Source organism: Octodon degus, unplaced genomic scaffold (assembly GCF_000260255.1).
Source record: "Octodon degus isolate 3935 unplaced genomic scaffold, OctDeg1.0 scaffold00222, whole genome shotgun sequence".
NCBI lineage: Eukaryota > Metazoa > Chordata > Mammalia > Rodentia > Octodontidae > Octodon > Octodon degus.
The window spans coordinates 1737142-1753685 of NW_004524798.1; the positions used below are offsets into that span (position 1 = coordinate 1737142).

The 16544-nt window shown below is 49.2% G+C and overlaps 1 protein-coding gene across 1 annotated transcript; it reads left to right on the forward strand.

Moving 5' to 3' along the window:
- Positions 1–1311: 1311 nt before the first annotated feature.
- Positions 1312–16165, forward strand: CUNH17orf67 (chromosome unknown C17orf67 homolog). The gene is made up of 4 exons (XM_023705523.1): positions 1312–1505; positions 2802–2902; positions 14048–14178; positions 15771–16165. The coding sequence occupies exons 1-3, from the start codon at positions 1448–1450 to the stop codon at positions 14162–14164; spliced, it is 276 nt and encodes a 91-aa protein (XP_023561291.1). The 5' UTR covers positions 1312–1447; the 3' UTR covers positions 14165–14178; positions 15771–16165.
- Positions 16166–16544: the final 379 nt, after the last annotated feature.

The following is a 16544-nucleotide window of genomic DNA, read 5'->3' on the forward strand; positions in this document are numbered from 1 at the left end:
ATGCTGCTGCTTTCAGTTTGGGAGCTGCTGGTCCACTCTCAGTTGACTTCTTTCTTATTTGTTTGTTTACTTATTTACTTATCTTTTTGAGGCACAGTTGCACTTTGGAGTTCGTGTTGGTTTTGAACTCACTTTGTAGCTCAGGCTGGCCTCGAGCTCATGGCCGTCCTCCTGCCTCAGCCTCCTGGGTGTGCACCCCCACACCTAGTGGCTCCATTGTTTTGAGCCTGTGGCAAGGCAGCTTATCTTGGAGGGTGCCATAGGGTAAATCTGCTTCAGCTGGGGAATAAAGGAAAGAAAAGAAAGAGCTGGAATCCCAGAACCCTTCCTGGGAACATCTGCAGTGGCCTCGGGCTTCTCCGTAGGTCTCAAATGTTATAAGGTTTCATCACCTGCAGAGTGGTCTCTTACCCATGTAGCCCAGGCTGGCCTTGAACTCACTATGTAGCCCAGGCCAGCCTTGAACTTGCAGCGATCCTCCTGCCTCAGCCTCCTGAGGGCTGGATCACAGGTGTACGCCCCCATACCCAGTACACACTGTAAGTCTGAAGATGGGAGCTGTAGGCCTTCCCTCAGCATCCAGTGTGTGAGCTTGGATTTTATCGTGCATCCCCGGCTGTCACGGTGTGAGGAGAAGCTAGGTATGAAGGAGCAGGCACAGGTAACGTGGAGTTCACAGCTTGTCCTCAGCCTTCACACATCCGAAGCAGGCACTGTGAGCCCTTCACAGAGCAGAAGACACAGGTTCAGAAAGGGGAAGTGACGTACCTAAGGATGTCATGCCAGGAAGAGGTGAATATGGGATTCGAACTCTGGTCTTTCAGCCTCCAAAGTCAGCTGGGAAAAGCCCCCCGCCCATGATGCCTCTTGCTGGTTTCCCTACCTCCCTTTGAAATTATTGGGGGAAGGGGATTCAAACTAGATTAATGAATAGGCTTTGGAAAAATGTAGATTATGCAAAGGGATGGTTAATTGTGAAATGAGCTGGGTGTGTTGGCCCAAACCTAATCATGGTACGTGGGAGGCTGAAGCAGGAGGATCATCAGGAGTTCAAGGCCAGCCTGGGCTACACACAATGAGATCCCGTCTCAGGAAAACAAAACCCAAAAAACCTCAGTGAAGTGAAGAGCTACAAATAAACAAAACACTCAGAAACTCTGTAAGAACACAGTCAATCTCTCCGTCTACAGGAAACGAGTACTGCAAGCGGCTCCCTGCAAGTCACCTCCAGATGTCATTTCCTTCCTCGGGATGAAAATTGAAGGAATGCAGAGGAAAACATTTTAGCAGCCATTCCCGCGAACACAGTGTCACACACACTTAGCGTCACACAGCGGGTCCTGCTGCTCAGTATAAACAAGTGCCCCGCCAGGCTCGGCGTCCTCCGCGACACCACTCAGCCCGAGAGCTCACTCAGCGGCAGCCCAGAGAGAGACCAGGCGGCGGGATGGAGAAATGGCTTGCGCTGCTGCTGGCCGGCACGATGATGCTGGCCTCCGTGTCAGGTGGGAGCCCGCTGCAGGAGCCAGGCTACCTCTAGGCCAGAACCATAGTAGGAATAGGAGGGGACCTGGGACTTTTGTTCCATGTTAGACATTTTAGTGGTTTTTTTTTTTTTTTTTTTTCTTCTGAAAGAGCAGACTTCTAGGATTACTATCATGTGGGGTAAATTATTATTATTATTATTATTATTATTATTCTTAGGGGAGAGTATCAAGAATCCAACTCAGGACCTTAGACTTGGCCAGGCAGGTGCTGGTGCTGCTGAGCTATATTCTTGGCCCAAATTATTATTATTATTATTAATCTTTTTTATTAATTAGATACAAGGTTTTGCTATACAGCTCAGACTTGTACTGATTGTCCTTTCTCAGCCTCCCTAGTGCTGGGATTACAGGCATGCACCACCACACCAGGATTCGATGGCAGGCACCTTGGCATGTGGTACTGGGGATAAAATCCAGGTCCTTATGCTTGCCAGGAAAGTGCTTAAACCGCTAAGCTATTTCCCAGCCCCCAAATTATTATAATATTTTTTAAAAAAATCTTTAAGGGACCAGGGAGATGGCTCAGTAGAATAAGTGCTTACCTGGCAAGCTCAAGGGCCTGAGTTCAATGCCCGGTTCCACCAAAAATCAATCAATCAATCAATCAATCAATCAATCAATCTTTAAATGTTTTTGAGCACTCATTGAGTATTAGCCAGTCAAAAAATGCTGCTGCACCCTCAGTTGTGCAGTTCTTTACGGTTCATAGCAAAGCACACAAAGTTGGTGTGCTTTGGTCTTGTTCGTACTCCTTAGCACTCACATGTGATTCCCCAAACACTTTAATTCTATTCTCATCATTTCCTCCTTGAGGGGGGTGGTGATGACCAAGCTCAATGTAATCCTGTTGTGACTGGGAATCTTCCAGAACAACATGTTTGTTTGTGTCTGTTGAGGATTTAGAGAAAAGAAAATCCCACCAAAGCAGACCCGAGGAAAGAGAAGCACAGACTGGAGAACTGAAAAAATACATTTACAGAAACATAGTAAAGCCATGCGGACCTGTAAAGGAAATGGCCACAGCAAGAGAGAAATCGATTTAAAAATTGTGCAGCTTTGTCCCCTTAACCGTATGAGAAAGGACTGAAAAGTTTTCTCTGAACTCTCTGGAATCCACACCCTTTGGATCAAGTCTCCGGGGAAGAACTATTGTGCTTCCACCAAAATCCTACTTTTGAATCCTTTCCTTGGGCTGCAGGGAAGGGGCAAGCAGCAGGCTCTGAGAGACCCTGAGCACCTTCTTGCATTTTTCAGATTCCTCCCCGATTCTGAAGGAAAAAGAAGCCAAACAGCTCTTGAGGTCACGGAGGCAGGACAGGGCCAGCAAGCCTGGATTCCCCGATGAGCCCATGCAGGTGAGTACCCAGCCTTGGCCAGGTTAAAGAAAAGGCTGTTAACCTGGTGTGGTAATGTGTGGTGCCTCTAATCCTCTGGGAGGCTGAGGCAGGAAGATTGCAAGCTTGGGCCCAGCCTAGACAAGTTAGTGACTTAACAAGACTCTATCTCAAAAAATACAATAAGAGCTGGGGATGTGGGTCAGTGTGAAGGACTTGTGTCCAGTCCCCTCTATTGAAAACAAACAAACAAACAAACAAACAAACAAACAAAGTTATTCAGTGAATGAACGCCTGGCTGCTGTTTCGTCTGAAATTAACCTGGTGCTTGTCCCAGCGTGGACTGCAAGACAGCAGCCCTCTACAGCCTCTGGTAGAAGTTACCTGTGATTGCAGCCTTTACCTCCGTTGTTTCCTCTTTTGGCTGTGCCAGCTCGGCTTACTCACGGTGAGCAAGGTATTTAAAATAGAAATACAGGCTGGTGGTACTTCTGGGGTCCTGAATGGGCTGTGGAGGGGCACCCAGAATGATTCCTAGGCAGCCGCTCCCTTTGGCTGGTGCCAGCGACTGTCGGTGGAGGCTGGAAAGCGCTGGACCCAGCTGTGGGTGTGGCCCGATCTTGTCCCTCTGCTTTTGTTCCCTGGGCTCACAGTGGCCCCCGGCCTAGTCTTCCAGAACCAAGGGACCCATTCCTGTCTTCCTTTTGGGATGCCCTTAGCCTCTGCCAAGCTTGTCCAGCCCTGGCCCAGCTCCTCCTGTGGTTATGGCCGTCCTGACTTTCGGGCTATTTCTGCCGCACCCCAGTGAAGGAAGCTATCACCCCAGATAGGTGTCTGCGAGGTGTCTCTGTGGTCCAGGCTGGATCCCCTCCATGGCTCTCATGCCGGGCTGCATCTCAGCCTCTTCACTGTGTCTCCATCCATGGCTCGCCTCCCGAGGACCTGCAGCCGCCTTTGCCTTCACTAGCTGTGGACTCAGGCATCTGGTGATTTTATTGAACAGGTCTTTTTTTGGAGACAGGGTCTCGCTATGAAATTCAAGCTGATTTGAACACACAATACTCCTGCCTCAGCCTCTCCAGTGCTGGTATTTCAAGTATGAGCCTAGGCCAAGAAGTGATTCTTATTAAAATGTGGGGTTTGGCTGGGGGGGGGGAGGGTAGCTCAATGATCTAGGTGCCTGCCTGGCAAGTGCAACAGCCAGTTTGGTCCCTGGTACTGCATGTTGTGCTAGCCCTGGAATCCTGGGTGCCCCGGGCTGGGCCTGAAGCTGGGTGTGGTGGCACATGCTTGTAATCCCAGCCCTGGGGAGACTGAGACAGCAGGATCTCCTTGAGTTTGAGATCAGCCTGGGCTATATAGCAAGGCTGTGTCTCAAAAGCAAACAAACCAAAAACTCTAAAATGAGGTTACAAATAACATTTTTATTCATAATACTGTAGTAACTTTATAAGTAATAATGTAAAGTAATGATTTTAAGCAGTAGCAACAAAGTAGCTCCTGGTGGAACACTTAGGATGGTGGTTAGTCAGTGGAAGTCAAGTCTCTGAGCATGAAGGAGCAGGGGCCGGGCTGGATGCTGGGTCTCCTAGGCTTTTGCTCAGGGTTTGATGGATGAGCTGATGCCTGTCATTCAGAGCGACTTAAAAATGAATCAAAGTGCACACCTATAATCCCAGCATGCAGGAGGCTGAGGTAGGAGGATTGCCTGGAGCTCAAGGCCGGCCCCAAAGCATCCTATCTCAAAAAACAGAAACAGAAACAGAAACACACACACACACACACACACACACACACACACACACACACATCCAGACTTCAGGCTGCTCAAGGTGAATGTGTGTCTTCGGGCACAGGAAGTAAGAGGTGGTTCAGAACATCTGGGTGCAGTGGGCCGGGCCTGGAAGCCAGCCAAAGGCAGGGTCAGGGAGGGTTGGAGTGTCCTGAACTTTATCTCCTGTACAGAGAGAAATGGTGGGAGGATTTTACCCAGGGAGAAGCGTAGATAGAACTGGGCTTTAGACCCATGGTCCTAGATGCAATTAGAAGCAAAGACACCCAGGCCTGAGGAGTGGGAGCAGAGGGCAGCAGAGAAGGAGGAAGCCAAAGGGTCCTGGGGAGGGGCAGGCAAACACAGAGGAGACAGGAGACAGGGCCAAGGGCAGAGGATTAGGATGGAGAGAAAGGAGGCAGTTGCCTGGACTCGGGTATGGTGGGGCACAGTCAAGGGCCTGACAAGCCCGCACCTCTGGGCCAGGTGCCCTGTCCCGAGGGGCTCTGAGTCTGCCGTTGGCTGTTTGCTAAGCCAGCACCTGCACCTGGCTCTGCAGAGGTCTGTGAAGTAACAGCTCAGGCATCCATAGCAGGTGAGCTTGCAGGTTTCAGCCCCACTTCCTGCTTTCTTCTTCTTCTTTTTAATGTATTTGGTTGTTGCGGGTCAGACTCATGGTGATCCTCCTGCTTTCAGCCTCCCCAGCGTTGGGATTACACCCCTGGACTCTGTGGTGGGCTCAGCCCACCCTGGGAGTGGGGCTGGTGGGACATGTGGTGCCAGGGACTGAACCTCGGAATCTGCACTTGCCTAAGTTTGCCTAAGTAGGAGCTTTAGTCTGCTGATCTATCTTGCCGGCCCCCACTTCCTGTCTCTTGTCCCCTCCTCCTTCCTATCCTGAGCCAGCCTTGGGCTGTGCTAGACTCCTGTGTGTGGGCCGGGGAGATGGCTCAGTAGAATAAGTGCTTCCCTGGCATTTAAGTTTGTAAATAATTTTTTTAGAATGTGCATTCTTAAAAAAAAAAAAGAAAGAAAAAGAAAAGACTTCTCCAAATACACTAACTGCAATGGACCACCCATCTCTGAGAAAACAAAACAAGAAAGGGGGGATATGTTGGGATCCACAAAGTTAGGAAATCAATCAAATGTGTGTAGGTGGGACTAGGCCTCAGTGCCCAAAGCAAGCAAGCTACCTCACTCCTGAGAGAGACTCACTTTAACTGCGGGTCTCTTGAGAGACTCTTCAGCTGCCTCCTCCCTCTACAGTGCATCGATGACACTCGCAGCACTGCATTACTATTTTGAACATTTTTATATTTTTCTTGCTAGATCATTCTAAGTTCCTTGAGGAGATGGGCAGTGTGTGTGACTTCCTGGTCCCAGCACCCACCCAGTATCGATATCTACAAAATACTCATTATGTTGATTTCCATTCCTTTCTCTGGTCCTCTCCAGGAGGGCAATTGTGCGGAACACAGCTCAACTGCAGGACCCAGAGCTTATTTCACAGGAATCTTTCCTACTGGCTCACTTAAGTTCATTAAGCTTCTTGTCATCTTTCCCAATTTGAAGAGTGGCATTGTTTGCCAAATGCTAGGGCGAGCCATGGAAATTCTTTAAAAGGATGACATTCGAGCTTAAAGGATGTCTTTTGTGATCGTGTTTGTAAGCCCTCTGTGCCTGGGAATTTGCCTTTCTAGGAAGGCTGCCACTTTGGCCCATGTTCCTTTCTGGAATGTTTTTGTTGGGTGAGTATAAGTCATATTAGCATTACTGTAAGTAGTCTTTGTGTTTAGCCCCTTGACAAATGCACATCGTAACTCTGTTATCCTCTTGTTCCTTGTGATCTCAAAGCTGACCCAGAGTAGCTGGGATACTAGTAGGACACAGCGCTGATCTGCCTTCCCGGAGGGTGGGACCTGATCCAGTCATGTTCTGAGCCATCCTCCTACCTGTGGGATTACCTTGCTTTTACTAGTGAGCAAAATAATTCTTTGAAAATGTCACTGGGCCTCAGATGTTCACAGGAAGGATTTCATTTCTTGGGGAAAAAAATTCAGAGGAAGGATTTCATTTCTTGAGGACAAAATTTCTGCCTAGGTGATACGCAGATAAACTGTCCACTTTATGATTCTCATCAGAGTCTGGTGGGTATTGGATTTCATCATCGAGCCTCTCCAGAGTTGTAATAAGCATCTCTTGCCATTTCCATTCTAATTACTGGAAATTATTTTCCTTTCTAGCTGTGGGGAAGTTATTTACTTCGAGTCATTGCAATTGGCATCCGACATGGAACACAAATACTGGTTTTTATGTTGTTGTTCTCCCTTCCCCTTGTCAAAAGGAATCTAAAGAAATGAGAACCTATTTTCCATCTCACTCTTCTCTCTCGGTCCAGGAACATTTGAGATTATCATTAATGCTGGGTTATTTCTAACTCAGCCAATGCAATTGTTGAACTTGTGGCTTTTAGCAGATTTGCAGTTTGGCTTTTCATCTTTGACTAATGATTGCTTTTAGGCCTCTGTGGCAGGCTCATTTTCCTAACATTTGAAATAAATAGTGAGATGTCATGGAAACCAGTGCTGGTTTCCCTCTTGTTCTCTCTGTGTGTGTCTATTTTGGTTGTTTTTCTTCAATGATGGTTTCAGCTGCTGTTTAGGAGTGTGGCATAGATATTGTTTTTGATGCTTTTTATGTACTGTTGGTCTCAGCTATAGTAATGAGCACATTGACACAGATGTCAAGAAATGTTTCCAGGAGATTGGGTAAAATTGTAGAGCAACAACAGCTATTTCACTAATTCACTTCTCTGGTAAGTTGTATCAAAGTCCTACTATGTGTGAGGCACTAGCCGTAGGCCAGGTATACATGGATCCCTGTCATAAGAAATTAAAATCTAGTCGGGCAGGGTGTGTTGGCATGTACAGATAGTCCCAGCTACTAAGGAAGATGAAACAGGAAGATCACTTGAGCCCAGGAGTTTGATATCGTCCTGGGCAATACAAAGAGAACTTGTCTCTTAAAACAAAACAAAACAAAACAAAGTACTGGCTGGATATTTGGGTGAGAAAGGCGGAGATTAAATGAGTAAGGGTACAAATGAGTATCTAATGACAAAAGGTGCTGAATATCGTTGGTGAGATTTGTTAATATGAACCGTGATCGCATCAGTAAAACTATTTTTTTTTCTCTGCTAGCCATTGGAATCCAGGGTCACACAGGTGTTCTACCACTGAACTACACCCCTAGCTGCTTTATTTTATCTTAATTTAGTTTTGCAGTACAAGGGTCAAATTCATAGAGGCTCTATCACATAGGAACTTTCCCGCCCTCGTTAATTTTATTTTTTTGGGACGGATTTGCTAAGTTGTCTTGGTTGGTTTTTAACTAAATTGTCTTGCTTCAGCCTCCTGAGAAGCTGAAATGATAGGCGCATGCCAATATCCCTGAAGCTTGAACCTTACACTAGCAGATGCAAGTTTTCCAATCCTGAAAGCTCAGATTGTATTAGTTAGCAACAAGTCCTGTCTATTGTTTTCCTTAAGTGACAGCTTGGTTGACTCCTTTTCAAGATATTGACCAAAAACACGGGGATAAAGTATGGCTATTTCTATTCGTGCCAGCAACAGTTGCACGAGCGTGTTTGCTTGTGCAAACCACGACGCTTGGTCATGCGGCTACTGGGGTGCGTTCAGTGGATCCTTCTCTACTGCTTTATCAGCATGTTCCGGCACTTCCGGAACATTTGATTTTCAATTTTGTAACAGAGTGTATGGTATAAAAAGATGCAGGGCACTGGCTACCGCTGTCCGGATCCCTGGGAAGGCACCTGGCATTTGTCCAGGATTTCTCTGGTACATCAACGCAGATGCCAGTGCACCGAGGAGGCACGTCATGTCTTGGGATTTTTCTAAAGATAGTGTTGACCTCATGGACCCCTGAGGGAGCAGGGACCACACTTTGAGGAGGGCTGCTGGGGTCTTCCATGCAGCATTCATCAAACCTATACTGTGGGTCACCTGTGGACCAGTTCCTGGGGACGAGGCTCAACCCCACAACCACCAAGTGTACTCAGATTTTGCTTATCTGATAGTAACTAAAGGGAATAGCTAATGTGTCTGAGATTCCTACCTTGTGCCAGGAACTGTGTGCCTAGACCCTGTACCATGGGTCCCCACCTTGGAAACTGGGTAACTTTGGAAGATTCAATAGAGACTTTTTACAAAATGTGGGCCGAATTCAGGCAAACCATCATGAAATGATAAAATATTGGGGCTAAGAGGCCTTAGGCATAGAAGAGTAAGGGGAACATGGTTCCTGGCACTTGGTGGGGACAGACCCTCAGTAGGCCGTGACTTCAGGACAGGCATGAGCCAGCCTGCTGTGACCTTCCAAGCAGCCAGGAACTAAACTCTCTGGCTTCTCACCCTCCTGCCTTCCATTCCCGGCCTGCTGAACCCAATTACAATCCACAGCATCTAGAACCTAATTAGAAGCCCAGCACCTAGCCCTGGGACACAGAGCTGGGGAAAGGGGAAGAGAACAGTCCAGAGGGGTGAAACTCTTACTAACCCGTGAAGTAGTATTCCTGCGATTCCCATCTTGCAGATGGTACCTTGAGACTGGGGAGGTAAAGCAATATTGGCCAGGTCTAGATCTGAAAGGGACCCAGACCTTGGAGCCTCTGTGCCATGTCACCTGGCACAGAGGCAGGCGAGGAGAAGGGAGCATGCCTTTCCTTTAGTGTTCTGCTGCTGTGGGATAGCTGGCCACTGAAGCTATGTGCTGGACCACTGTTGTTTCTCATTTACCAGATTCCACTCTGCCTTCCTGTGCTCCCCAAGTACCACTCTTCAGGCCAAAAACTCCCTGGACAGGGCAGGAACTCAGCCCGAAAGTCACAAGCGTGTCCCAAAAGCAGCTGGGGAGTCACTGTTGGTCCCACAAGGCTCCCTCTCACCAGCTACTCTTCACCCTAGCTGACCCAGAGTCACCCTGCCAGGACTTCCTATGTTTATTTATTTTTATTTCTTGAGTTTTTAAAATGTATTTTGCACAAGGTCTCACTTCCCATGTATTTTGATGAGTCTAACAACAACAATCACCAAACGTATTCAGACTGTTTGGGGATGGGGGAGAAAAATTCAGAAAAGTTGGATACTTCATAATTCATTTCACTGCATATTCTTGTCTTCTGCAATGACTCAATTTTTAAAAATGTATTTAGTACAGGGTCTAGAGGGTCTCACTACACAGATCGGACTCATAGTAGTTTTCAGCCTCCCAAGCACTGGGATTACAGACGCGTGCCACCACTCCCAGTCTTGACTTTTAATTTTGAGAAGAATCTTTATGCGATGTAGCTGTTGGTGAAGTTAAGAGTATTTTTTCTTTTTCTTTTTCTTTTTTCTTCATGTATTTAGTACAGGGACTACAGGGTATACAGGTTCTACAGGGTCTCACCAGTAGATTGGACTAGTAGTGAGTCTCCTATCTTCAGCCTCCCAAGCCTGGGATTACAGGTGTGTCAATCCCATCTCAATCCCATCTCAATCCTGTCTCAGTGCACCCTGGGGGCGGGGCTGGCTTGGCACACTGGGATTGAACCCCAGCCTCTGCCCCTGCCTAAGCAGGCTGTAATGACTCCATTTGAGACAGAATGCAGAGTTCCTAGAGGACATTCTAGAAGCAGAAAGACCTAAAGGTCTGAACTAGGCTCTTTTTCAAGGCTGTAGGAGAGTTTCCATGGCTGAAGATTTTTCTGCTACAGAAACAAGCTCAAATAATTAAATCTTGCCCAAAACACTGCATTATCCAATGTGCCTGCTCTCTCTCAAAGTGCAGACTGCTTTTCTGGTGAAAGGCTTGTTATGCTGGATTGTCTAGCCAGCTTTCTTGCATGCTATTGTGCTGGCTCACATGCCATAAGCACAGCATTCAGACATCAGTTAGTGTGAGGCTGACCTCGGCGGGCTGTCTCACTTGGCTTCAGATCAAGCTCAGCCGAAGACTGAAGGCAGGAGGAGAAAGAAGTTGGGGTATCTGCCCCTGTTCCTCCTGTTCTGCTCTGGTGGCAGAACAGCTCCCGGTCCAGGACTGGAGCTGCCCACCCTCACGCTCAAGGTCTGAGAGGTTCCGCTAACACTTTCTCCCCTGAGAGCTGCAGGTCTCCATGTGATGGCCTCCTTCTTAGTCACTTTCTTGTTGCTGGGACAAAATCCCCGACAACTACAAGGAGGGAAGCTCTGTGTTGGCTCACAGTTGGCAGAGGTTTCAGTGCACAGTCGGCTGGTTCCGAGGCAGGGTGGCATCACAGGATAAACAGCACATGTTGTGTGCACACGCCAGCAGCCAGCAGCTAGCCTTCCTTTCCCTTTTTATTCCACTCAGGCTATAAGGCTATTGGTTGGTGCCTCCCACACCCAGAGAGGGCCCTCCCATCACCCACATCCACAACTGTCCTAACCTAATCAGTGGATGAATCCAGTCATCACACACCTGTGATCCAGTTACCTCCCAAAGGTACCACCGATGAGTCATGAGACTTGGGGGGAACGTCTAGATATAAACCATGGTGGCTCTTTTGCCAGTTCTCTGGCTGCCAGAAGAATCTTCAGTAAGTCCCTTAAGCTGCTCATGTGGCTCTGAGTGGTAGGCATCTTTACAGTGCCCTCAGGTGAAACACCCGAGGGAGACACCATAGTTCTAGAGAAGCTCGCTGATTTGCAAATGGTAGCTATGGGAAGAGCTGGAGGGGCCTCCTCGCTACTGCGGAAAGATTGGGGGAAGGCAGCCGATCCTACAGGTCGCTTCCCTCCCCACTTGCTGGCTCACAAATACAGGTTCCATAAGTATGCACAGTCCCCATGGATTGCAAAATCAGAGGATGCCCAAGTCCCTTATAGAAAATAGAGAAGGATTTGCGTATAATCTACAGACACCTACCTGTGCACCTCAAATTATCTCTGGGCTACTTAGCAATACCTAATGCAGCATGGATGCAGTGTAAGTCATTGCTGTAGTATATTAGTTTTTAATGTATTTAATACAAGGTCTACAGGGTCTCACTACCTAGATTGGACTCGTAGTGATCCTCCTGTTTTCAACCTCCCAAGTGCCGGGATTATAGGCGCGTGCCACCACGCGCAGTCTCATGTGGCTGTCTCAGTGTGCCCCAGTGATGGGGCTGGCATGGCTTACAGGTGCTTTAATCCGCTGAGCTATCTGGCTGGCCCTGTATTATATTGTTGAGGGAATAACAGCAAAAATGTGAAGTCTGTGTAAACGCAGTACAGATAGAGCTATCATAGGCCTAAATCTGGTTGGTTGAATAGTTGGTGGATGCAGAAGGCAGAACCGCAGACAAACCCCGGAGGGCGTGGCTGTCACCTGATGCCTCTGGCAGGCAGGTGGGCTGGTGTAGGCCTCTGAGGACGGTGGTGTCCGGTCACTGTGAATGGCCAGAGGGATGGTAGGAGGAACTCGAGGCTGAGTGACAGATTAGAACCGGGAGGTGGTAGTCTCCTCGCTGGACATTGGGAGACTTGCCCTGTGGAAGCGGCAGGGACGGAAAGGGGGCGCTGGAGAGCTGTCAGACTCAAAGTCCTTACGCTGAGGATGAGGGTGAGCTAGACAGTGGGGGAGACGCTGACATCAGCGTCCCGGCTTGGGAGGTGCTGGGCACAGAGGCTCATGGGATTGACGAGGAGCGGCTTCCTGCTGCTGTGTGGCCTTTGTGCCTGGCTTCTTTCACTAGCATAACCTGTCGAAGGCCTAACCATGCTGTCTCACACATCCATGCATTAGCATGTCATTCCTTTTCACTGTCATATAATGTTCCGTGGTGAGAAGAGGGAAGAAGGGATGACAAAGGGGAAATGAAAAGAAGAAGAAGTCTTACGGACATGTACCATCTCCCCATGATGAGGGTAATTAATTACGTACTAGAAACATGTACGGATAAAAATAAAAATTGAAAAAAACCATTTCGTTTGTTTGTTTTTTATGCCTTTTGTACAGGGTTTCACTACGTAGATCAGACTTGCAGTGATCCTCCTGTTTTCAGCCTCCCAAGCGCTGGGATTACAGGCAAGCGCCACCATGCCCAGTCTCAATCGCTGTCTCAGCGTGATCCTGTCTCCAGGGTCTCCAAAAAACCCAACCACCCCCCCAAAAAACCCCCCTGAAACACCATAATAAAAGAGAGGATTTGATCCCCAGTGCCTGTAGCCATAAATATTATGTGATTTAGCTTTAATGTTTGACTTGAAAAATTATTTATTTGGCCCAGGGTCTTGCTACACAGTTCAGACTCGTAGTGTCCCTCCTGTCTCAGCCTCCCCAGTACTGGGATTATAGGTGTGCGCCACCACACCCAGTTTCAGTGACAACATGGTATGTGATACTGGGGATTGAACCTGGTTCCTTGTGCTTGCCAGGCAGGTGCTTAGACTGCTGAGATATCTCTCCAGCCCCTTGAGTTTTATAAAAAATATCACACTACAAATGTCATCTACTTGAACTTGGTCTTTTTGCTGAACATGCTACTTCTAAGAGCTGCCTCTGTTGCTGTAAGTAGCCATAATTAGCTACGTGCACTGCAGAATGACCTCCTACTGCTTGACTTACCATCACCGCTTGGCTTATCCTCCCATCCCTGGACACATGGCCTATCCCAACACTCGGCCCTTTCACTGTGGCTATGAGCATTCTTTTTCTTTTTTTTTCTTTTTTAATAAGTTCTAACTACATAGTTTGGGTTGGTCCTGAACTCACTATGTAGCCCAGGCTGGCCTCGAACTCTCAGCAACCCCCCTAACTCAAACTGCTGGGATGGCAGGCGTGCACCACCATGCCCTGGCAGGCTATGAACAGCCTCACACACCGCTTGTGCTGTAACTCTCTCTTGGCCCCACAGAGAAGGTGGACCCAGGTGGGGGCAGCAACTTGTTAGAAGTGCGAAATGTCCAGCGTTGCCCCAGACCTCTGGGCTGAATCTAGCACTGGTGCTCTTCCTGTGTCTCCAAAGGCCTCAGGCGACTCTGTTGCTTGATATTGCTGGAGGCCCGCTGCTGTGGGGCATAAACTAGTGGTGAATTCATTTCTGGATTGCAGGCAGTGCGGCACCCTCCACAGTGGTTGGTCCCTGACACCGTGCAGTGGGGTGTTCATGAGTTCCCACAGTGGGCTCCCCAGCATTGCTGTCCATCGGGCCTCCGTATTTATCTGCTGGTGGGTGGGCCTGCCTGGTCATCCCCACCGAGGGACCTAGGTGCTTTCTCCTTCCCTCCCTGGGCCAGGCTGTGCTGTTCATGCATCAGGAAGCAGAGTCACTCTGCCCTCCCTGCACACTGGTGGCCTCCCTCATAGCCTGGGTCTGTCTGTCCCCACAGGAGTACCTGCACCACCTCCTGATCCTGGAGCACCGTGCTGAGGAGCAGTTTCTGGAGCACTGGCTGAACCCCCACTGCAAGCCCCACTGTGACAGAAACATGGTGTACCCAGTGTAGGGCTCCAAGCCCCCCAGGTAGGTGTCAGGCCGCCCTTTGGGGTGGGGGAGTGTGGGGATGGGGTGCTGGGGGAGCCAGGACCTGGCTGTGCACAGCTGTGGGGTGGCAAGAGTGAGGCAGGAGGGATAGGAGGGAGCCAGTGAGAGGAATATGGGGAACACAGGGGGGCCTGCTGGTCACCAAGAGGTCTCATGAGGAGATGGAGGGGACTGTGTTTGCCACCCAGAAAAGGTGACTATGAAATCCAAATTAGGGCTGTTGAGACTTGGGTCTGTCCAGCTGTGGTCAGGAAACCACCTGTGACCTCTGGCCTGTGACCTATGACCTGTGATCTGTGACCTGTGACATTCGCCGGTTATCACTAGCATGACTAGGGTCAGCACCTGTCCTCTTGGGTTCTCCTGCCCTTCCCCACAGCCTTCCTGTGGCAACTCCACAGCTCACCTGCCTCCCCTCTTCCCTGGGGGGGCTCTTCCTGTGCCCTGCTTCTGCCCAGCATACCCTCCTTCCTGTCCCTAGGTGAGGTAGACAGCTTCTCCCCGACTGTCACTGCCTTATTCCCCTTTCAAATCCTATTACATAGCTAGCACAGTCTATTAAGCCCAGGGAATTTCATCCCTTCTCTGCAATGGTTATGGACCAAGCAGGACGGGACATCATTGATGCCTCATCCTCTCTTCTATCCCTGTTGGTCTTTGTTTTGTGCTACTGTCACTTGGCACAGGGACCCTCCCGCAGAGCAGCAGGCTGTAATTTCCAGGGTGCTGTGCCCTCCCTTGACCCTGGTAGCAGGGTGTGCATTTTAACCCTGTTTTCTGGAGGAGCTAACTGGGCACGGTGGAGCTCCTAACTCACGCAAGGCAGACACTGGTATGCAGGGCTCCTGACGACTCGAAGCCATCTGAGCTTTCTGTGGCTTCTCTGCTTGGTCCTAGGTGTGTGTGTGGAGCCCTGTGAGGGGATTTCTGAGAGACAGAGGTTGCTCCACTGACAGTGGACTGGAAATTCTTACATATGAGGCCCAGGGATGGGGTTGACATCCCTCCCTGGGTCCTTGCAGCCCGGGGTCCGGGGCTGGTCAGTGTTCTTGTACACCTGGGCTCAGCTCCTAACTCCCGGGCCGATGCTTTCTCCTGTATGGAGGACTTTCATCGTCTTCCATTACTGGAAGCTCTCACGTGGCTCCTTCCAGAAAGCAGGACCATGGATTTGTTAGGGGCTCTGCCTTCAGGTCTGACCAGAGCTGGGCTCTAGGTTCTCTGTCTTCTCTCTGTGACTCAGGGGAAGTTGCCCCCTCTCCCACGTTCCTCTTCTGCATCTGAGTAGTTTTCTGGGTAGTGTGACCCCTCCACGTGGGTCCTCTGAGCCCGCCATACAGCTTCCCCCTGCACAAAAAGGATGCAACAGCTGGAGGTGGGGACATGGCAGCTTGGGATCTGGGGTCAAATGCAAGGTCCCCTAGTCATCAGCTGAACGGGGAAAAATGCCTGACGTCTCTGTTTCCCCCACTGTAAGATGACAGTCCCCTCCCCTGCTCCTGCTCCTCCTGCTCCTCCTTCCCTTCACCCATATCACTACCCTCACAGCAGTTTCTTGATTTTCTTCCAGGTGCTTTGGATAGGCAATGACACGGGTGATGCTAAAACAGGCCAAGGCTCCTTCTTCCATTTGAATCTAAACTGCAGAGCCTACATCCTTAGCCCTCAAGACGCTGCAAGCCTCGTGGGCATGCCAACGGTTGCCTCGGGGATGCATGGCAAATATATATCCTGCTTCATTTTACTAATCTGCATACATCATTAAAATTAATGGCTTAAAGTATACAGCCCTAGAGGCTTTCCTACCAGCTTGTAAGTGGGCAGATTCCAAGTTTTTCCTGGGGTGGGTACAGCTGGGAGCCCCAAGGGTATAGGGGAAGCCTTGCTCAGACAGGTGAGGTGTACCGCTTAGGGCTGCTGGGACTTCCTTGCCTATTTTTTTCCTCTCTTTTTCATACTAATAAATGTGTTAAATTTGCATTTTGTGGGGTCTTTTTTCTTTCCTTATGGGAAGAGGAGTGGAGATTTCCCTCTCGTGTTTACCTCCGTCAATCCAATATCAGAATACAGACTGTTCTCTGGGTGCATAATGGGAACCCAACAATGGGGCTCAAGGGCCTTGTTTGCTGTGCAAAGAGACTTGCCTAAGCCTAGCTTTCAAGGAACACCACAGCTCAACACCAGGCGCACACCCTCGTCTTCTGGCAAAGGAGATGTTTCCAGGGACAGTGCGGTACTACTCCGAATCCCATCACCTTCTCTGCCTCTCAGTCTCAGTGTCAGAGATTGAATAATGGTCAGTGGGCAAAATACCTGCCACCCACAACTTAACGGAGAAGAGG

What these genes read in the sequence shown, in the direction of transcription:
- CUNH17orf67 (XM_023705523.1), top strand. Translation starts at nt 1,448, where the DNA reads ATGGAGAAATGGCTTGCGCTGCTGCTGGCCGGCACGATGATGCTGGCC. An exon ending in GATGCTGGCCTCCGTGTCAG is followed by an intron (nt 1,506 to 2,801) that starts GTGGGAGCCCGC and finishes TGCATTTTTCAG; the next exon opens with ATTCCTCCCCGATTCTGAAG. An exon ending in TCCCCGATGAGCCCATGCAG is followed by an intron (nt 2,903 to 14,047) that starts GTGAGTACCCAG and finishes CTGTCCCCACAG; the next exon opens with GAGTACCTGCACCACCTCCT.